This window comes from Thrips palmi, unplaced genomic scaffold (genome assembly GCF_012932325.1).
Source record: "Thrips palmi isolate BJ-2018 unplaced genomic scaffold, TpBJ-2018v1 HiC_scaffold_16, whole genome shotgun sequence".
NCBI lineage: Eukaryota > Metazoa > Arthropoda > Insecta > Thysanoptera > Thripidae > Thrips > Thrips palmi.
Window position 1 is genome coordinate 15366629 of NW_023144625.1, and position 21270 is coordinate 15387898.

Sequence of the window (21270 nt, forward strand, 5' to 3'; positions counted from 1 at the left end):
CGGGTTGCCAGTGTGCCAGGCGCTCACGTCGCGGCAGTCGAGCGATGCCGCCGGCGGCACTCCTCGTCCTCTCTCTCTCGCACTCACGGCGTGTGCCGAGGGGCCCAAGGGGTGCGAGAGAGACAGAGCGAGGAGTGCGGGCGGCTTTATCGCGGTGCTGGCGGCGACTTCGGCTATCGAACCGAGAGGGCGACTTGAGTCGAACCGTCGGCAAACACCTGCCCGGCCCCGGCAGGACAGCAGCCGGCAGCAGCCAACGCGCAGCCAAGTAGACTGCCGGGTGGACTGCCAGAAAACGAAGAAAGAATGGTCACCGCTGCAGCAGCGAAAAGTTTTAAGGCGCAGTTTTCCGGTGATACACCTCGCGCGGCGCGGAACGGCGTGCTTTCCGGCTGTTGGGCGCCGTCCTGCACTCTGGCCACGCCTGACCAGTGAAGGTTCTCCATAATGGTGGGGCTGCCCTGTCCCCCGCATTATGGTGGGGTTTGGGGAGCGGCCTTCGTAACATACCATTGAGATTTCACTATACCTTATAGAGATTTTGACGAATTTCATTGGTATTATGGAGAAAACCTCCACCATATTATGTTGGTGCAGCCTTTCACCGTAAGACATTTACAGTGTGGCCCTGGCCACGTCCTGGACGGCCGTGGCGACGAGGTGTGGCGGGTCCATGAATCGTGTGGCGCCCTCTCGGCCCTGTCCGCCAGCACCTTAAGTGGTCGGAACGGTTTGAAGGGCAGCGGCCCTTTTTCCGCCCATGATGTATCTGGTGGCGCGGGCCCGGTCCGCTCCGGGCTTGGGGGTGGGGGTGGGGGTGGCGAGGGGCGAGGCGTTAGCGCGCGTTAGCGTCGGAGTGCCGGGAATGGGCTTTCTTGTTTGTGGGGGCCAAGGTGGCGTGGCAGCAGGCCGCTTCTGAGAGTCGTTGTCGTCGCGCTGTCTCTCTCGCACTCGTGGGGCGTCCCGTAAGTGCGAGAGAGACAGCGCGACGACACGACTCTCGGAATCAGTCAGCCTGCTGCGCGCAGAGTGCCGCCTCAGCGTCAAACCTGCCACGCTTGGCCCACTGCCGGCCCGCCGGACACAGTGTGTCACGTACTCTGCCCGCGCTTTTCAGCTTTTTTGCCGCTTTCCTTTTTTTCTGAAATGATTCCATCGCCGCGAGGCGGGCCGCTCTGCTGCTGCTCGCCAATTTACCGCCTCTGGGAAATCCGTTTAGCAATCCGCGGCGGAAAAGTGTGTCGGTGGCCTTTTTTCCCTTCCCTGCTTCCCAAAGTTGTTTTATTCGGCGAAGTTGGGCTTGCCGGCGCGCGGGCGGCGCGGGGGCGGCGCGGGGTTGGTCGGTCGGCGGCGAGGCTCGAGTTGACCGAGTCCGCTTTGGCAACGCGACTTGGCCCGCTTGGCCAATGGCAGGTCTCCACGAGCGGATCATCTCTGTAATGAACAGCAGTCCAGGGCAAGGGAAGAGGGGGGGGGGTGATTCACAGTGGCCAGCGCGGCGAGACACGAGACACGCCGCGTACAAAAAAGTTTGGAATTTACGCGCTGCGCCGGCCCACGCCGCGCCACGCCGCGCGCGCTCTCACCGCCTTGTCGCGCTGACGTCTTGCTCCCGCTCGCGCTGCGCGCGCTGCTCGGGGCATTGTTATTAATTTAAAGGCGGCTGCGGAGTGGCGTCGCGTCGTCGTCGTGCTGCACGGAGTTTGGTCGTTTGGCCGGCGGCGGCGCCTTCCGCCTCGGCACGGCCAGTCGGAACAGTGCTTTCGTCGCTCTGTCTCTCTCGCACTCGCGGGGCGTGACGTAGGGGTGCGAGAGAGACAGAGCGCGAAGACCCCGCCAGGAAAAAGTGGCACTCGCTCGCGCACTCCCCCCCGTCCTGGGGACGGAGGCTGCTCGCTGCGTCCCACCTCGCGTGGCGCGCGCGTGCCGCACGTCCAATCCGATTGCACCGGATCTCGCGGGAAAATACAAGTAAGTCACTATCCCTTAGAGAGGGGATTTGCCGCGGGATTTCCGCCAACGGCCGGAAATGTTGTACGTACGTCATTTCGGTGAGTCGTCGTCGATGTCGGCGTCGTCCTCGAAAAGGAAAGCCGGCGCGCCTTCGCGGAGGGTTCCGGTTGCATGCGAATTGATTTCAGCTTATCCGACGGCATTTACTACTGTCCCGGCATGACAGGAGTCCTCTTGAGAATGATCGGGCGAGGCGGGGTTGCCCCTCGTCTCTGGTCCCGCCCTCCATTCTCTTAGCCGCGCTCCGCCGCGGCTGCGATCTGGCGTCCGGAACCGTAAACTCGACTTAGGCCACTCTAGAAGGCGGGCGGCCCCCGCCAAGCCTCCACCACACTGCCACACGGCGGCCGCGCCGGGAAAATACTGGGAATGCCCCCGCTGGAGCGTGCCGGGGCCACTGCCAAAACCGGTCGCGCTAAACCTCTGCTGGCGACCGAGGAGAAGAAAAAGAAGAAGAAGAGGGAGAGAAGAGGACAGCGACAAGTGCCGGCGCAGACCCACTCACTCGGGTACCGACCGCACGCCTTGCCCTCGATGGAGTATTTACTGCTCGGCAGCATGTGCGTGCCTCTGCTGCGTCAGGGGCTGGAGGGAGGCTGGAGAGAGACTGGATGCTGGAGAGACGCTGGAGAGAAGCTGGAGAGAGGCTGGAGAGAGGCTGGAGAGGTGAGCCTACTGGGATTGGAACACCGGAGGCAGGCGACCGCGGCGCCCTCTCATGGCGACCGCTCCGGCCGGCTCCGGCTCCGGTTCGCCCATTGGAGCTAATGGTGCGGGGTACGGGGTGGACGGGGTGGACGGACGAGGGAGAGGCAAGTTTTTCGTTTCCGATAGTTGGTCTGGCTGGTTCGGGCCATGCCACGCCATGCGGGGTCGAGCTTGGTCGAGCCAGCAGCAGGCCCTGGCCCCTGGCCACCCTGGCCGCCCTGGCCCCTTAGACCTCCTGCCGCGCAAATTCGAGCGGGCGTGTGTGAGAGAGAGGGCGACCAGCGTGTGGGTGCCCTGGAGGAGGGGTTGGCAGTCGATCTTCTCGAACGGGTATCACACACAATAAGGCTGGCCTCACCGCCCTCAGTGGAGCGGCTGGGCGGGGCAGGGCGAGCCGTCAGGAAAACACGCGGACACCCCACTCTTCCTCATTCTCACTTACCAAACGAAAAGAAAATCCCCTCATGTGTCACGCGCGGGTGCAGACTCTCTCGCATTAAATGAATGCCTTTCTAAAGCCACTCACTCCGTTCTACACTTCCGAAAGTACTATGCCCACCCCACGTTAGCCCTTGGTCTCGGTTAGTCCTGACTTGTCCTTGCCCCGTGGCCCCAGCCACGCTGCGGGGCGCTGTTGCCTATTCTCGCGGCTGGGCGCGCTGATAGGCAAACTCAACGCCACGTCAAAAAATAGGAGCGGGGAAAAAGGAGCCCGCGCGCTGAAGTGTTTGCGTGAATGGAGACAGGGTGGGCGAACTTCTAGTGTCGGGGCAGGCCAACAGGCTGTCTCGCCTGCCACTCGGTTCCGTCTGTATCCTATTTGCTCGGGGCCCCGCCCCGCCCCGCCCCGCCCCGCCCCGCCTGGCCGTGAAGTACGACGAACGGGAAATGGAAAGATGGAACCCGTCCGTGGCGCGGCTCGAGGCTGCGCGGGGCGGGGCAGACCACCGGTATCTTTGGCCCGTCCCTCCGTCCCCTGTCGCCATGCGTCGCGTTGTGTCGCCATGCCGTCGCCCGAGTGCAGGCCGAACCCCTTGCACCGTCGTCGTCGTGCTTCGCACACCACTCACACGCACGCCGGCTGCTGCATTCTCTGTCTCTCTCCCTCCCGTGGCGGGCCATTTCGTGTGTCCCGTTGCACCATCCATCTAGAGACACCCGAACCCGAACCCACTTCACCTACACGACGCTGCCCCGGAGGAAGGGGAGAGGGGAGGGCGGCTTTCCTATTTGTGCCTTCCGCTTGTCCACCACTTGCGCACTCTCCCCCTCGTCCCACCCCGCTTGCTCCAGCGCGCTACGCTCACTCACACACGCACAAAAACACAAACACATTTCTGGACACTCACACACACATACTCATCAAGGGTAGCAGCAAAATGATGTATTTATGCCCCAGCCTGCCTGGTGACGCTCACGGCCACCACGGCCTCCAGGGCCTCCAGAGTCGAGGGTCATCCCGCTGCAGTCCGCGGCTGATTTATCACCCTCAATTATCAGTGGAGCGACGCGGCGTCGCGCGCGCCGTTAACGGCACTGCAGTGCTTTTTAAAAACTCGTTCTCCTTCCCTCCCTCATCCCTCTGCTCTGGTTTTAAAAATAGCTGCTGTTTCTCTCTCGCCCTTTCCTTCCGAGGGCGATGCGTTCAGCAGGTCCGGCCGGAGGCGGCTCAAGTCGGCCGGGGAGGGAGGGAGGGTGCTGTTCCGTGTGATTGAGGAGGTGGAATGGGTCATGAGTGGATCCCCCCCCCCCTCCAAAGCCCCATCCGTCTCCAACTTATCGGTGGCGGTGGGGGCAAGCTGCGCTAGTTACAAGTTTTTTGACAATTGATGAATCCGCCACCGGGGCGCGGAGCTCAGCCCAATCCCCAGCCTGAGTGCGGCGCGCGGCCCGGCGCGGCTCCGTCGCCCTGTCCCTCTCGCACTGACGGGGCGTCCCGCAGGGGTGCGAGAGGGACAGGGGAAGCCACAGTTCGGCTGCTGCGCGCCGCACACAGTCTGGCTCTGTCTCGCAGCGCCCAGCAACTGGGTCGTAACATCACAATGTAATAGCGACCCCCATTGCACCCCGGCAGGCTTCCCCCCAAGGTCCCCACCGCCAACCCCCCGCCGCGGAGCCGCCCCTCCGCGCCCCCCGAGGCGACCACCCTCGGACCGCCCCTGGACCGCCCTTCGGCCGGCCCGCCCCGGGGCACGTAAAGTCGTATCCGGTCCAGATTAATATGCAGGCCAGCCGAGGCGGCGTCACTGGAGCCCCGCTAAGGTGGCGGTGGTGGAGGGGGCCTCTCTCTCTCTCTCTCTCTCTCTCTCTCTCTCTCTCTCTCTCTCTCTCTCTCTCTCTCTCTCTCTCTCTCTCTCTCTCTCTCTCTCTCTCTCTCATTAGCGAGGCAGCCGGCGCGCCCGGATGCGACAGGATCAACTCTTCGGTCGTGTCACGGCTCGGGACCGGAGGGCGTGTAAAGAGTGTCCGGGCGAAAGGTTCCCGTCGACGCGAAGCGGTGGCCGGCCTCACGCCGAAAAGAGTAATGCTATATTTTTGAGGCAGTGGCCCGGCGACGGCCCCTTGGCCTCAGCCTGCCCGTCGAACTTGAGCAAATTCCTGGCGATCAATCTGACGCTGCTGGCGCTGCTGCCGGAGGGTGCCGTGGTGGCGGACGGTGCGGCTCGGCCAGGCCCGGCCAGGCTTGGCTGGCTTCCTCCACGACACGCTCCACGATCTTTTCATCAAGGCGGCAACAATGGGCAATGGCGCGGCGTGGGCGTCACGCATTTCGAGGCGCAGCAGGTCGGCGATGATTGCATCACGACGACGGCGGCGTTGGCGAGGACGGCGACGCCTTGCGAGTTGGCGGCAACAGCGCAGCGTTTCCGCTTTCCGCTGAGAAAGGACGTGGCGGAAACAGGCTGCGAACGGTTGCGGCGTGGCGGCGTGGCGGCAAGGGCTGAATGGGCTGCCTCTCGACCTCGCAGGGGAGCGAGAGAGACGCAGCGACGCGGTCTAACCAGCACGCTGATCAAAAGTCTTTTCGGTCGCTTTCTCTCCAGCACCCATACGGGACGCCCCATTAGTGCGAGAGAGACAGACAGAGTTTCTGGCCGTGCACCGGCGCGGGGTGTCCCGGGCGACCGTGGAACATGTGTACGTCGGGGCGGCGCGCCCGCGTCCCGCCTCGCGTGTGACTTCAAATGTATAATTTTGTAATTCTGCCGAACCATTTGGCGCGCGGCGCCGGCGGCAGCGCGCGGGGAAGGGGGCGCGGGGTTAAAATGTTTAACGGTGCGGGCGGAGGGAACACTGGCGGCACCGCTATCACCTGCTGCATCCCTCCAGCAGCCCAACAAGCGCACCGCCGCCGCCACCGCATCGGCGCGCCAAGGCAAAGTATGACACCCTACCCAGGCAGTTTGGCCTCGCCGCCGCCGCCGCCTCGCCCCGCGCGGCCCGGCTCCGCTTGCTCGCCGTGCTCCGCTTGGTTCGCACGGGAAACTTTCCGCTAGAGAAATTAACTCGGCAGGCAAGGCCGGGCCAGGCCGGGCCAGGCAGCCCTGGGAGAGGGAGCCGCAGCTCATACTCAGCACATTCGTGTGGATGGCGTGGCAGTCCAGGGCGTCCCTGGCGATGCACGACGTGCACGACGTCGAGCGGGGCGCCCTGGGCACCACCTCTCGAGGAACTTGGAGCCCTAATGCGAATCACAATGGGAGAGAAGCCGTGGTGGGCCCCGGTTACTCCACTGTTTGAACCACGCCGCGTGGTGGAACAGTGAACACACTCTTCTGGTTTCGTCACCGCCCGCCCGAAGCATTGCCCTTTTCCTCGGCCCGACTGACTGAATGCCCGAAGCCCCACACGCCGTCGGCGCCGTGTTCACGCCGGCAGGTCGATTCCGAAGTGGTTCTTCGTCGCGCGCTCGGCGCGTGCCGCAGGGGAGCGAGAGAGACAGCGACGCAAGCAGTGTGCCGAACGAGCGCCGGAATGCGAGTGCGGCACCAGAGTTCCCTCTCAGCCAGCCATTCAGCGCTCGCTGATTTGCGAAAATAGTTGCCAACTACGGACCCACGGCCGAGGCCCGCGCCGCGACGCTATACGACGCCTCGTAATAACCGTAATCGTCGTCATTATTGTCGGGGCCGATGGTGTGATTACGCGGCGCCCTTCCGCTCCAACTGGGCCGAGGCCGTGGCCGAGGCCGGGCGCGACGAGGCGGACTGCGGGGGTCTCGGCTTTTGGGGGTCTCAGGGCCTCTGACTTGACGCCGTGGCCTCTGCCTACCGGGCCGACGCTTCCCGAGGACAGGGCGGCAACAATTTGACGCGAGGCGAGAAGAGGCCGAGGCCGAGGCCGCCGTCAAAGGCAGCACACGGGGCCGAATGAATGAGCGAGCTGCAGCACGGCCTCGGCCACGGCGGCGTCGGCCCTGCTCAAAGGCCGGCCCGGTGGCCCACATTGGGGTAGCGCCTGCCAGCGCCAGCGGCCGGGTTCCGAACAGCCCTCTCTCTCGTATTCCCGGCACGTTCCCTACCGGTGCGAGGAAGACGGACAACGCTGTTTGAAATCAGTCGGCGGTGGAGGGGGGACTTGGAGAAGTGGCAGTGAACTTGACAATGAGGAAGAAGGCGCGGCCTTTGCGCCTTTGCCCCGCCGTGCCGCCGTCTGCGGCCGTCTGCCAGTCTACAACAACGCGGCCTCGGCGCTCGGTGCGCGGCGTGCGCAGCGCGCAGCCAAGGCAGTGGAGGCAGTGAAGCTGCAGCGGCACGCCACGAGTTTCCGCTCCGCCCGGCTCGCTTTTCTTGCCCGATCTGCGGGCTGGCTGGCTGTTGGCTGACTGCCTGGCTGATGGTTGGCTGCTGCCTGGCTGCTGGCTGGCTGCAGCACGCCGAGGCAAGGCTGGCTCGCCGCCCATCTCCATCCGGAGCCTTTTATACTTTTTCCCTCGTTTCATGGATGGCGAATTAAGTGGTTCGTCGCGAAGAAGGCGGTGCGGTGCTCCTTGCCGCCGGAGCCAGAGGCAGTGGAGGCAGCAAGGCGGTGCCTCGGGAAGGTGCGCTGCCGCGGCTCCCTGCTGGCCGACGTCCTAATGGCTGTCATGGCGTCCTGGCGGAGCAGCGCTGGCCGTCAGCGCGTCAAGTCCGCGTCGCGCCACTGCCCGCGCCACTCGCCGGGACTCCGGGCCCGCCGGAGTCCGAGCGCGGACGAAATGGACAAAATGCTTTTTCCCTGCTGCCTTAATAGAAAGCTGCTTTTCGTCGGCAGGGGCCGGGCCTGCCCGGGCCAAGCCTAATCCCGTTAGCGTCTGCGCGTCGGCTGCAAGTCCACCTTACGCCAGGAGTTTATTATTTTTCAAACAAATAGAATGACGTTTGCAGGCAGAGAGGCCACTTTTATTCTCTTTTCTACGAACGAATGTAAATAGGAGTGGAGTCCATGCAATGCGAATCCAAGAGCCGATTTCCCGATAGCCAAATACCTTTTATTTTTTTTTTTGTTGAGTTTGCGGTGCATTTGCGGTGCTCTTTGATGGCTCCCGTGTTTTCGCGAGCCTAAAGTGAAGTTTGCGAATGGTCGTAGTCCGTCATGGCGCCCAGCGTTCGATCCTGTTTTTACCTTTCCCCCTGCATACACGCATGTCCACATCATGCGGTTTGTTCGCTCACGCCTTCTATTATTAAAGGCCCCTCTTTCGCTCGCGGCACGCGGTGGGGGTGAATTCCGCAACCACCGCTCTTTCTCTCGCACTCGTGGAGCGGTCCGTGGAGGTGCGAGAGAGACAGAGCGACGAAAACGACTCTCTGAATCAGTCTATACAGCCCGTGTCGCACGACGTGCGGGGCATGGCCGATGTTGGGCGGGCCGGGCAGCCCTCATCAGCATGACGACGGCCTGCTCGGGGTGCTGCCGGCCTGGTACCCGGACGGGTGTCGCTGCCCGCGCGCTTCCCGAAGGCGAGGGCTGCCCTGGAGGGCCTGGAGGGCCTGGAGGGGGAACGCGCACCGCGGGAAGGGCAGGGCGTGCCGGCGTGGAAGCGGCCGAAGCGGGGGCGTGCCCTTTGGGCGTGCCGGCCTGGCGGCAGGCGGGCTGTGCCGGGCTGTGCCGGGCTGTGCACACACCCTGCGCGAGGCTACTCGATCCGCGCGGTGACTCGCCGAGCACGCGCGCCATGCAAGCCAGTGCCAACCAGACGAGCTATTCAGAGGAGCGGCCTGTCTCTCTCACACCCTCACGGAGAGCGCTATGAGTGCAACAGTGACAGCGCTGCGGGACGACTCTTCGGAACGGTACTCTATGACGTGTTGTATGCACTTCTTGTTACGTCTCTGAAAATAGCAAGATTCAGGCTAAAATCAGCCCCAACGTAAAATTAAGCACGACCCACGCTCGCACTGGAACTCCCCGTCCCAAGTTCCACAGCAAAAAGAAGGAGGGCGGGGGAAATAAAATAACATAAATGAGAAAGTGGCTGGTTTCCTTATCGTCGCTAGCACCTGGGGGCGTGGGCGTGCGCTCGGGGCCCCGCAGATGCAAAGCACCGGGCTGCCGGGCCGATTCGCCATGTCCGTGTATCGGATTTGGTCGTAGCCGTGCAGCGCCGCGCCGCCGCGCCGGCTTTGCTAACGGAAACGACTTGGCTTTGAGCGCGCGGGGCGGGGCGGGGCGGGGCGGGGCGGGGCGGGGCGGGGCGCTCTCGCGGCCTCGCGTCACTCTGAACCACCCTGAACCCAATAAATGTTGAGTGGGTGCGGCGTCAGCTCAGCCGGCGGCAGCGGGCGGCAGCCAAGCCCAGCCCAGCCTCGCCCCGGGACACCTCGACAATCACGAACTACGACGCGCGGCCTTGAGCCCCGAGGCGGCCGGCCCCGAGCCCGAAGGCCTTGGCTTGGCATTGCTCGACTTTGTTCGGGAACGACTCGGCGACGGCGGGGCACGGCGGATGGGCGCTCGTCCACCACCTGCTGGACGCCGGGGAGGTCCAGCAGGCCCAGCGGGCGGCCACCGCGCTGCCTGCCTGGCGCGCCCGGTGCTGCCCAGCCATTGTCCCCGGGGCCCCGTCCCTCTCTCTCCCTCTCGTTATGTGCAGGGCTAATGCGTCAGGCAGGGCTCGGCCGGGCGGTGAGGCCCTGTGAAAGAGCCCTCGCTGGGGCGCCAGTGTGTACAATGAGGGTGCGCCCACCCCCCCCCCCCCCCCGCCCCGCCCCGCCCCGCCCCGCCCCGCGCAGGACTCAGCTGTCTGTACTTTGCCTCCCTGACCCCACTTTGTCGACTTTGTCGCATTTGGACTCGTCCCTCCCCGGCCAGTTCGGTCCGTCCGGCCAGGCCGGCCACTTCACCCCGGGCCATCAACATTGAATACCGGCCCTACAGTGCCCCGCTCTGCCTTGCGAGCCTTGCGCAGGGCCGCGGCCAGACGGTGCGGCTAAACGGGTTAGCAGCCCGAAGCGTAACGTCGCAACGCCCCGGTCAAGTCTGGCCGCTCTGACTGAATATACAGTGCGCAATTTTCAGTCACATCGACCTTGTCCGAAGCGCGCTCCAGTTCACCGAGACGGATGACCGCTGATCAGACACGGGTTGGGCTTCTCACAGCCCCGGCGAGGGATTGAATTGACGGTTGAATCGATGTGTCGATGTCGATCGGTCGAGTTCGGCTTTTCAGAGGCATCATCACGGGACCGACGCGACGCCGATACGTGGGTCATTTCTCCGGCCGGGCACGGGGGCATTCCGAATGGAAGTGAATGGAAAAGGGGCGCTGCGAATTGGAGCGAGTTCGGGTTGGGACGAACGAAACGCAAAGCACGCACGGCCCGGAGGCTGGAGGCCGAACCAGGGTCGCCCTCCCGGAAGCACTTCCACGCGGTGATTGCTTTTCGACGGGTTATTAGTCGGCTTATTGCTGCGTATGGCCTTCCTGCAGAGTGACACCGAGAGTCGTCTCTCTCTCTCGCACGTAAATGGGACGCCCCGTGAGTGCGAGAGGGACAGCGTGACGAAAACGACTCTCGGAATCAGTCTGCTGATGCGAGACGTCGCTCTGCCTCGCTGGAGGGAGAACCGTCTCACGGCACGGCAGCACGCAGTCACCGGTTCATTCGTTCGTGAGCCTGCGGACTGGTTCCGAGAGTCTAGTCGCTCTGTCTCTCTCGCACTCATGGCGCGTCCCTCATATGTGCGACAGAGAAGACTCTCGGAATGAGTCTGGAGCGGAGCGCGCTGCTATCGAAAGGCGGAAGGACACCAGCTGCAAGCGGGGAGCAGCTCGGGGCGCAACGGGGTCCGTGTGCCAACGCTCCCGGGAGCCGTGGTCGTCGCTCTGTCTCTCTCGTTCCTATACGGGACGCCCTATGAATGTGACTGAGAGAGAGAGGGGACTTTCTGCAACAGTCTTCTGCGGGGACTCGGAGGGACGGACGCACACAGAGGTGGCAGGCCATGGCAGGCTCGAGAATGTCAAAGCAGCGCGTTGGCCCTGCAGGGTGATTCCGCCCCCTGCTTCGTCGCTCCGTCTCTCTCGCACGTTTATGGGACGCCCCACGAGAGCGAGCGAGACAGAGCACCCGTGGGGACTCAGCCCGCTGTGTTCCGTCGCGCCGCTATGCACGCCTCCCTGCTGATTGCGTGCAAAGTTGCGCAGGCAAGCGCAGCTCCCAGCGCAGAGAAGGTGTGTGCGTGGGCGGAGCGAGGGAGAGAGAGAGAAAGACATAACGAGGAGGGGGGATGGGGGAGAAAATTTATGGCGTCAAAGACATGTGGGGCAAGTAGCAATCTTTAGGTGTGAGTGATGGCCGCTGTGGGCGGGGAGTGCGGCGGAGCAGCAGAGCGACAGAGGCGACAGCGGTGAGGGATTAGCGCGGGCCGTCAGGCCGGGGCGCAGGGGGCGCAGGGGGCGCGGTCACGAGGGCGCTCTTCATCTCGCGCTATGCAGCGTCGCCGACGTATTGCTGCATGTCCGCATCGCAAATTACGTCCTTTTTTGCGGCGGGAGTAAAATAGACCTGTAAAGTGTGTGCCACCTTCCGCGGGCGGTGACTCATGACTCTCGACCTACAGGGGAACAGAGAACCACGGGCGCACCCCCCGCCATTCCCGGCAACAAGGTTGCACCGTGTGTGTATGTGTGTGTGTGTTTGTGTGTGGGGGGAGAATGAGCAGGTGAAGTCAGGTGGTAACGCTGGCCCCATGCATCAGCTCAGCGATGTGGAGGCGACCCTCACAGGCCCCTTGACGCGCGCGGTGTGCATGGGAGCGTGTAGAGCACGTCGCCCTGTCCGGTGCAACCCCGCGTTGTTGCAGACCGCGCACAAAACATAAAAAGACCACAAACTTTTGAAACTGGCAGGACGATAGTCGGCGACGGCCACCTTCGGGCTGCGTGGCACTGCTGTGCGGACCGCCAGGGCCAGGTCCTTTTGCCTTCGGTCACGTCAGTCCCCTTGACGCGGATTGCGGTCCCTTCTTGCCAGTGGAGCACCGCGACCCCCTCGACTCCGCGGCGACCCCGGAACGCTAATCGGCAAGGTGGACAAGAAGCTCGGCACGGCGCGGTGCTCGAACAGCGGGGCCGACCCTGCCCGCCCCCATGAGGACGCCGCCGCCCCCGCCGCCCCCGGCCGCAGTCGGTGGCCAACCGAGCGAGCGACTGCTGCGGGAGGGCGGGGTGGGGCGGGGTGCGGGCGGACACCACTTGGCGCCCCTCTGGATGAGCCGCGCGCCGCGAAGCTCGTCGGGATGCAGGCCGGCAGGGCGCACGGAGCCTGGACCGGACAGACCGACGGCCCGCCAGCGCCGCTTGAAATGCTCGAAATGCTTTCGGCGACCGACCGCGCTTTGAAATGCATATTTCACGCTTGATCCTCCACGCCCTTTCCCCCTCCTCCTGACCCCTCGACGCGCAGGCTTTATTTCGAGCGGCGCGGACGGAGAGTGCGACCCTCTGCAACCTTTGGGCAGCCAACGCACGCGCGCGGTGTGTACACTGTGAGTACGTTGTGTGCGAGAGAGAGAGCGCGCGAGTGCCTGAGTGCGGCTCCCTCCCTTTTTGCAACTACAAACAAAGTGAAATTCGCACTGGCCGACAACGCCGACTACGGGCAGACTGCGCGGCGTGTGCGAACTAACGGTACACCAGTAGCAGCACCGCCGCCGCGGCTCGCCGTCGAACTAACAAACTCTCAACACGCGCCGGGACGAGACGAGGAGACGACGCGTTGCAGCGAGACGCAGCGGGGGTGGGCAGGCCGAGGGAAAAAGTGGGGGCCGCGTTGGCAAGTTTTTAACCCGACTTGAGTAATTAGTTTGTTCGCCCTGGTTATAATGTCCACGGTTTTTGCGGACGCCTCGCGCCGTGCCGGGACTCGCCATGCCGACCAGAGGCAACGTTCAGTTACACGTTAAACTTCCGAAGTACTCACGGGATGTGGAGATGTTTGAAAAGTGTATTTGACGGGTTTTTAGCAGTGCGTCATTTTCACTTGGTCGTGGAGGGTGCTGTGCCCCGCGAGTGGCCTCCACCGTGGACTCGTGGTGCTGCCGGTCCAAACTGTCCAGGTTTCCTGGAACCGACGGTGGCGCGGCAATGCCTGGCCGCGAGCGTGGCGGTAGATCCGATCAGAGATGAAAAGCGAGTCAGGCGCGCTGCCGCTCTGCCGTGCCGCCACGCCGTCGCGCTCGATGGCGTTCCACGCGGTCTAGAGGGCGAGCCGGAGACCCAACGCCCGTGGCAACGTCGCGCTGCTGACCTGGTGCTCTCTCTTTATTCGTTTTCTGTAATTTTGCAATTTCCTTTCTCGCTGTTGCAGGCTACCACACGTACACGTTCAACTGGACGACGCACACGGAGCGCTTCCCGGACGAGATCCTGAGCGTCACCTACGAGGACGGCAAGTGGAGCAAGCCGTACTACGACTGCGGCGGCGGCAACATCTGGATGCTCACCTACACCGTGCCCTTCTTCGGCTTCGCCAACGGCACCTACCACTTCAAGTGAGGGATGGAGCGAGACAGACGAAGGGGAGACGGGCGGGCCAGAATACGCACACGTGTGTCATTGTCAGCTCTCACATCACACTCTCTCTCTCTCTCTCTCACACACACACACACACTCACACAGGCGCGCACGTTGCTACCCACTGGTTGATTGGGCCTTTTGTTGGGCTGCAGGGGCACCAGCGGCATCGACATCGACCTGCGGCGCGTGGACATCGACCAGTGCCCGCTGCCGCCCGGCTCCACGCAGCTCAACATCTTCGCCGCCTCGGACAAGTGCAAGAAGAGGACCACTCAGGTACGAGATTCTGGGCGGCCGCCCTCTTTTCTCGGGGCGGGGCGGGGCGGGGCGGGGCGGGTACTTTCCGAGGGTTTAGATTGGCGAGCTCCCCTCCCCCTCCCCCCAATATTCCCCCCGCTTTTCAAGCGCCACCGCCACCGGTCTATCCGGGGGAAGTTTCCGCCGGCCCCGGTCCGGCCGTCCTCGCTACGCGTCCGTTTTTCCTCGTATCCCCTCAGCCCCAGCAGGTGCAGCGAATGGTGGTCCGGATCCGACTGGGAATGAACCTTCTCCAAACAAATAGCGGAGGGATCCTGCGGCACGCCACGCCACGCCGCGCAACGCCACGCCCGCGGCGCCGCGAAGGCCAAGAAGACCTCGGCCGGCGACGTGGAAATAATAAAAGGGCGGCCGAAATAAGAAGAAAAGTGATGAATGCGAACGGCGAGCGCTTCGTTGCGACAACTTGGAGGCCCCAGGGCGTCCCAGGGCCATGTCGCCGCGGGGCCGGCCGCCCCGAAAATGAGTCGATTTAATGAGAGTCAAGCCCCTCTCCGCTCCGCCGCGCCGCCCTGCACCCCTTCCTGGAGGGCCCGATGCTCCACGCCGTAAGCCTGGCGCGAGCCGGGCCTTGGCGCGGGCCTTGGTGGGGGCGTGGCTCGGAGCGTTGCGTCGGGCAGGCAGGCCGTCGGCCTCCGCGGTAGCCCGCGCGTCGGCCTGGCGTCCCACCCCGCCTCCCAGAAGTGCTTTCAAGACTCTGTTTGCAAAGCGACCCGCGTCCGCTGTCATCTGGAGAGCCGCGCGGACCGCCTCCAACAAGTGCGCGACGCAGCGACAGTTGTCGGCCGCCGGGGCCACCGGTGTGCTGCACAACTTGGTAAGCCGTTGCGTGGCAGTGCCGGAAGGCCCACTGGAGGCCGTTCTGGAGGCCTTTCTACAGGCCGTCTTAGAGTCCGTCCAGGATGCCGTCCTAGAGGCCGTGCTAGGCCATCCTAGTGGCCGTTCCACAGGCCGTCCTGGAGGCCGTCCTGGAGGCCACCCTAGGGGCCGCCCTAGTGGCTGCCTCGGAGGCGATCGCGGGGAACGTCGCGGAGGCCATCTCGCAATTAAAACTCGTTGATGGGCGTGTCACTTGGCGCCAATTGGAGTCGACGCGCCGGTCCGTCGGGCGGCCACCAGGGCGGCGCTGCCCAGCCGGCTGACTCCGAACAGTCTCTCTGTCTCTCTCGCACCCGGCGGGCCGGGCAACGGCACTGTACGGAATCAGCCGGCTGCCTAATCTCCACCGTAATGGAGTCCGACTCCCCTTGGACTCCCTCCGGGCCTCCGGGTTCGACTGGCGGGGCGTAGCGGGGCGTGCCTTCCCCGGGCGAGGTCGTGGGGGCCGAGGCTCCGGAGCCAGAGACAGAGATGGAAAGTCGGGTGGGGGAAGCCCGGCGCGCGAAAATGAGAGAGCGATTTACCCGCTGGTTGAATCTCTGTCAAGGCCATTAAAGCCACCCCTCTTCACTTGAGGCCGGAGATAGAAAACCGCCATCGGATATTTATCTCCGGCCGGGCGCTGCCTTTCTGCGCGGCCCTCCGGTTCGGCCTGTCCCCGAATAATTGACCCGCCCCCTTCCTCTTTCCCTTTTCCCGCCGCGGGGGTCCCCAACGTGTCCGCCTTGCATTGTCGGCGGCGCGGCATTGTCCGTCCACGGCCCGGGCCTGACTTGCCGCGCGCGTGTCGTCGGCGATGCTCCGGTCGCTTCGTCGCTCCGTCTCTGTCGCACTCACAGGCCTCTCCAGAAGGGCGCGAGAGAGACAGAGCGACAAACCGATTTTCCGAACGGTTCGGTGGCAGGAGCCGCCGCGAGGCTGTATAACCCCCTCCATCCTCCATCTCGGCAGGGACCGGCAGGCCAGGAACGACTTGACGGACTCCCGCGGCGACTTGGTGACAGTCGAACACATTTTGTCCAAACAAAACGCACATTTAAAAAAAAAAATTCTTAGCGTGCCGCCGGCGTCCCGCAGGAGTGCGAGAGAGACAGTGCCACGAAACGATCCGACGGAATCAGGAGGCTGCTTTCGCTTCCCGAGTTTTTAAAAGGCTGCCTGGAAAGAAAGCTCGCGGCCCCGCGCGCTTCTCCGCCGCGGTATGAAAAAAAGAAATATTTATAAATGAGAGAAAGACAGAGAGAGTTAGAGGAAGAAGCGCGAAAGACAAATAACACCTCGACGGACGGACAGACGAACCCCCGACGCGTCGCTTTTTTTAAATTTTTCGCCGTCCGTGGTCGTGAAATTGGAGTGACTGAAAAACAAAAGGCGAGGATGAGGCAAAGGAAGAAAAAGGTGGGAAAAGTTTTTTGCTTGCTCCCTTTTTTTTTGGCATTTGTTCTCCGTGCGCTTTCGTTAAACAGCGACGGCAAACCGCGGCCACCCCAAATCCGGGGCGGTGCCCAGGCGGTGCCCAGGCTGAGCCGCTCGCGCCACTTTGGGTCGCGTTGCCTTATCATTGCGATCCTAACGAGGCAAACTTAACAAACGATGTGGGGACAACAGGGCGGCGAGAAGTTGCCACCGAAAGCCGTGCGCCACGGTGCCACGCTTCCCTTTATAACGAGACGGACGGGACAGGCGGAGGAAGAAAAATGGAATAGCAAGATTATGACATGGAGACAGAATACATTTTTGTTGAGCACTGAGAACGCTACCCGGAGAGCCACGCCTACAGTGGAGGCAGGTTCAGTCTCTGCGGTACGGGACTGGTGGACACCTTTCGATCTGTCGGTTGGGGGATTAACACTCCGCAGGCACTCTGTATGCTGCACCGAATTTATTCTTGTTTTACAGTGTACTAAGACTTTACCACCCAGGCCACAGTCGACCCTCGGGCCCTACCCCAGCGAGTACCTCATGCACGGGTCCTATAACGTCGGCAATCGGCTTAGTCGACGCCCCCTGGCGCCCTGGCACGCCGGACTGATTCCGAGAGTCGTTATACTTTCGCCGTTCCGTCTCTCTCGCACTCATGGGACGTCCCCCGCGGGTGCGAGGGAGACAGAGAGACGGCGGGGACTGTGACTCGCGCCCTCCTTGTTCCAGTGCGAGCCGGTGGCGGGGCTGGGCTTCCGGCGCGGCTCCTACCGCTGCGTGTGCCGCCGGGGCTTCTACTTCCCCGACATCACGGCGGCCCAGCGCTTCTACAACGGCAGCTACGTGGAGGAGGAGTACGAGAAGCTCGCGCTGGTGAGCCAATTTGCAATCACCTACCCTCACGCTTTTTTCTCAAATTCAGGTACTGTTTTGCCTCAGTTTCAGTTTTAAAACTCTTGTTGTTGTTTACTTGCGTGTTTCTTTCTTTTTTCAAATGGTTTTAAGTGGATTCCCGTCCTGTCCCTTTTGCCGTCGGCTGGATCGGGCCGTCTATTTCTCTTCTAATCACGCGAATTGAGCGACTCGCCGAGTCGACGACGTAATTAACAGGCCCGGTCCCCCGCGGGTCGGTTGCAGCCCGGTCGTCCTCCTTTTCCGATGCAGTCATTTTCTATTATTTTTTGTTTGATTTATTTCACCTTGCTTTTTTGCGACGGCGCAAGGCGGGGGGGGGGGGCAGTTTTCCGGGTGACCCATTTATCTCTCCCAGGGAAAGTCGGCGGGTCGCGCCAAAGCAGCCGAAGCCAGAGCCAATGCGCGCCGAAGCCAAAGGGTTCATTTATTCCCCCGGCGCTCCTCGCCGTTTACGGCCGGTAGACAATGTCGGCGACTAATTCATCGCGACACCGGCCGAGCCCGAACAGTGCGCTCGCTCCGTCTCTCTCGCACTCGCGGCGCGTCCCGTACGTCCCGTGGCGGCGCGAGGGAAACGGAACGAAAAGCGACGGCAAAGTTGGCGGCGCAGGCGGAGTCGGCGATCAGGGAATCAAGACCTTGCTCGTTCAGGCGGACTTTCCGCTCCGCAGTCCGCGACGATGGCTGGAACGATGAATCGAACGATGAATCGAACGCCGCTGGAGTCACCTTTGGATAGCGCTTCGGACGAAGAGTGTGGAGCTCGAAACGGGTCCCGTGCGCGCGCGCGTTTGCAGTGGACCTAGCGCCTGCGGACGACGGGGTAGGCCGACCCGCACGCCTCGCCTGCGGCCGGGTTGCCTACCCCGTGCTTCGCAGGCGCTCCCACTGCGGGTCCTCCTCCACACAGTGGGCCAGAAGACCGATGAAGGCTTTGGGCTCCAGAGTCGCTAAATGAGACTCGAACCAAACGTGTGACCCCACCAATGGATTCCTCGTTCGGAGAGGAATCCATTGGTGGGGTCACAAGTTCGGTCCGAGTCTCATTTACCGACTCTGGAGCTCAAGGCACTGAAGGCGCTCCACCGTTAAGAGCGGTCCTCCCTTTTCCTCTGCAGGGCCGCGCCTCGATGTACGCCGAGGCGGGCGCGCTGGAGTGCCTGCCGTGCGCGCAGGGCTGCGAGTGGTGTGAGGACGCGCGGCCGTGCGTGGCCGCCCTCAACTGGCCCGTGCGCACGGCGCTGCTCGCGCTGTCCGCCGCCGTCATCTGCTGCCTGCCCGCCGTGGCGCTCTTCACCGTCAAGTACGGCCACGTCAAGGTGAGCCTCTCCCTTACTGAACCCCACAGCAGACTGAGGGTCGCTTCTTCGCTCTGGCTGTCTCGCACCTACAGGCGACGACCCATGAGAGCGAGAGAGACGGAGCGACGAAAATATGCCTCCCGGAATGAGTCTGCTGCGAGCGGGTTGAATTATTGCCCCGAACGAGTCCCCCGCCCGAGACGGCCCGAGGTGGCCGAAGTCCGAGGCACCAACTTTGGCGCTTCCGCCACCGTCCAGGCTCCGGTGATTGAAATTAATTATCTCCCTCTCTCTCTCCCACGAGGTGGTGCGCGCCGCCAGCCCCGTCCTGCTGCGGGTCATCGCCCTGGGCGCCTTCTTCATGTACTGCACGGTGAGAGTGGCGACACCTGTCCCTCGTTTGCGTGTTACTGCCGCCTGCGGCCTGTGGCACATGCCCGCCTGGCTCTTTGTAACGGCCGCTGCGCGCTGCTGCGTGTCTGTCTGTGTCTACACTGCCGAAAACGTTTCTGCTTGCAGACCATCGCCTCGTACTTCCAGCCCAACGTGGTGTGGTGCACCCTGAGGGTGTGGCTGCGCGAGCTGGGCTTCTCCCTCACGTACGGCGCGCTCATGCTCAAGACGTGGCGGTGAGGGAACGTCGTCTGTCCGCCCCTCCGGCTCCCCCCCCCCCTCTTTCTCCTTTTCGGCTTTTGAGCGGGGGTCTTTCCAAGTCGGCGGAACAGACTCGGTGGGGCGCGCTGCAGCCAGTGGCGTGCGCAGAAATTTTGAAAAAAAAGGGGGGGTGTAGGCAATGCTTTTTGCCTACTTACAAGGGAAAGTGACGCAACTTGCCTACCTACCAGGCGGCTGCCTAGTTGCCAAATTGGGGGTTCATGACCCCCCCCCCCCTCCTGCGCACGCCACTGGCTGCAGCGCGGTGCACGGCGTGCGTATCGCGCCAGCCAGTGGGAGGCAAAAAACCTCGCGCTGAGGCTATGCATGTCGAATGAAGCAATTTACGTACTCGGCACGGGATTTTCGCCGGAACTGGAGTGCGGAAAATTAGCATTTTGTTTTCCCGGCCGTGTCTGGTTGCGAAACGCACCGTCCCCCACCCGGCCGGCCTCGGAGAAGGCGAGCCGGAGCAGCCTCCCCCTCAACAGCCCATCCGCCCCTGCCCATGAGGAGACCGGATGGTCTAATGGATGTCACAGTGGCGTCCGAACGGACCGAATTTGGACTGACGTCGCTCACCGAGGAGACATCTTTTTGACTTTTGTTGACATCTGCAGCATCTCCGTCATCTTCCGCGTGCGGTCCGCGCGCGCCGTCAAGATCACGGACCTGGACCTGGTGAAGCGCGTGGGCGTGATCGCGGGCGTGTTCAGCGTGTTCCTGGCCATCCGCACGCTGGTGGCGCCGCCCACCGCCATCGAGGGCAAGACGGCCGAGGGCCTCAAGGCGTACCTCTGCCGCACGGACTGGTGGGACCACTCGTTCACCACCCGTGAGTACACTCCCAATTGCCGTCAGTCAACAATAGTGTCCAAAAAAAAATTGTGTGTGAACGAATTTTTTTTTCTACCACGCATCTCTCTTTCCTTTCTTTTCTTTCATCATGAAGGAAAAACAGCTCCATATGTTTGCGCACAATTATTTGCATTTCGAAAGAAATGGTGTTGGTTTTCTTTGTCAGACTTTGAGGGAAGCAGTGTCGCTGCTTGTCAAACTGCCGCCCCCTTTGGTACAGTCTGCCACAGCCGGCAAAGCCTCGGCGTGCCGTTCACAGCGCGCGTTGTGCCCAAACTGCCGAGTGCTTTACGCCGGCCTCTCTGCGCCGGAGTGTACATAAACATGTTTGACGACGTTTTTGTCCTCCAGTGGAGGTGGTGTTCCTCGGCTGGGGCATCCGTCTGTGCATCGTGGTGCGCAAGGCGCCCTCCGAGTTCAACGAGGCCCGCTTCATCTCCATGGCCATCTACAACGAGTTCCTGCTCTCTGTCTTCCTCAACGTCTCCATGTGAGTGCAACTCTCTTCCTCCTCCTCCGCCATCTCGTCTTGCGACGGGCGTATTTCCCTCCAAGCAAACCCGCCGTTGTTGCTGTTTTATTATTTTTATTCCTTCCGCCTTCAACTTTTTCTTGCGGAAGTCAGCGAGCTGTTTCTCGCGCCCTGTTGGTTTTAAAAACGGGTTACCACGCCCCAAGTCCCAAGGTCCGCTGCACGGCAGCGCGGCGCGCAAAATAATATTATTGCCGCGGAGGAGTCGTAGCAGGGTCGGCCGGTTCGATGCGCCCCCCCCCCACCCTTTCCATTAAAAGCGGTAGCGTGACGGACGCGGCGGCTTCGGAACGAGACACCGAAACTCTCTTAAATAATAAAAGCAGCTCAGCAGCGCGCGTTGTTCTGGTGCGTCCACAGGTTGTTCCTGCAGTCCCCGGCCAACCCGGACCTGCTCTTCATCATCCTGTTCTGCCACACCCAGCTCACCGTCACCCTCCTGCTGGGCCTCATCTTCGGGAGCAAGGTGCGTGGTGCCCTAGCGCGCCCTGGTCACTCGTGGACACGGTCGTCCGCGCCCCGGAATGGTGGAGCAGATAACGTGCATGACGGACTAGTACACGGCTTCCGCATTAGCTCCTCGGGGTCGCTCCCGGTCAGCGGCTCCCAGAAGGGAAATGGAAAAATGTTGGGGTCTGCCCTTTTTCTTTTTTACCCCAATAATTATG

At 62.7% G+C, this 21270-nt stretch overlaps 1 protein-coding gene across 1 annotated transcript in view; it reads left to right on the forward strand.

The window, feature by feature from the left end:
- LOC117643032 (probable G-protein coupled receptor CG31760) overlaps nt 1–21270 on the forward strand; it is a 60270-nt gene that overhangs the window by 33210 nt on the left and 5790 nt on the right. Inside the window, exons 4-12 of the mRNA XM_034381670.1 lie at nt 13515–13698; nt 13876–13999; nt 17072–17215; nt 18376–18576; nt 18863–18931; nt 19078–19187; nt 19833–20047; nt 20422–20560; nt 20963–21068. Of these exons, the coding sequence (XP_034237561.1) occupies nt 13515–13698; nt 13876–13999; nt 17072–17215; nt 18376–18576; nt 18863–18931; nt 19078–19187; nt 19833–20047; nt 20422–20560; nt 20963–21068 (1292 nt within the window). The remainder of the gene's footprint in view (nt 1–13514; nt 13699–13875; nt 14000–17071; nt 17216–18375; nt 18577–18862; nt 18932–19077; nt 19188–19832; nt 20048–20421; nt 20561–20962; nt 21069–21270) is intronic.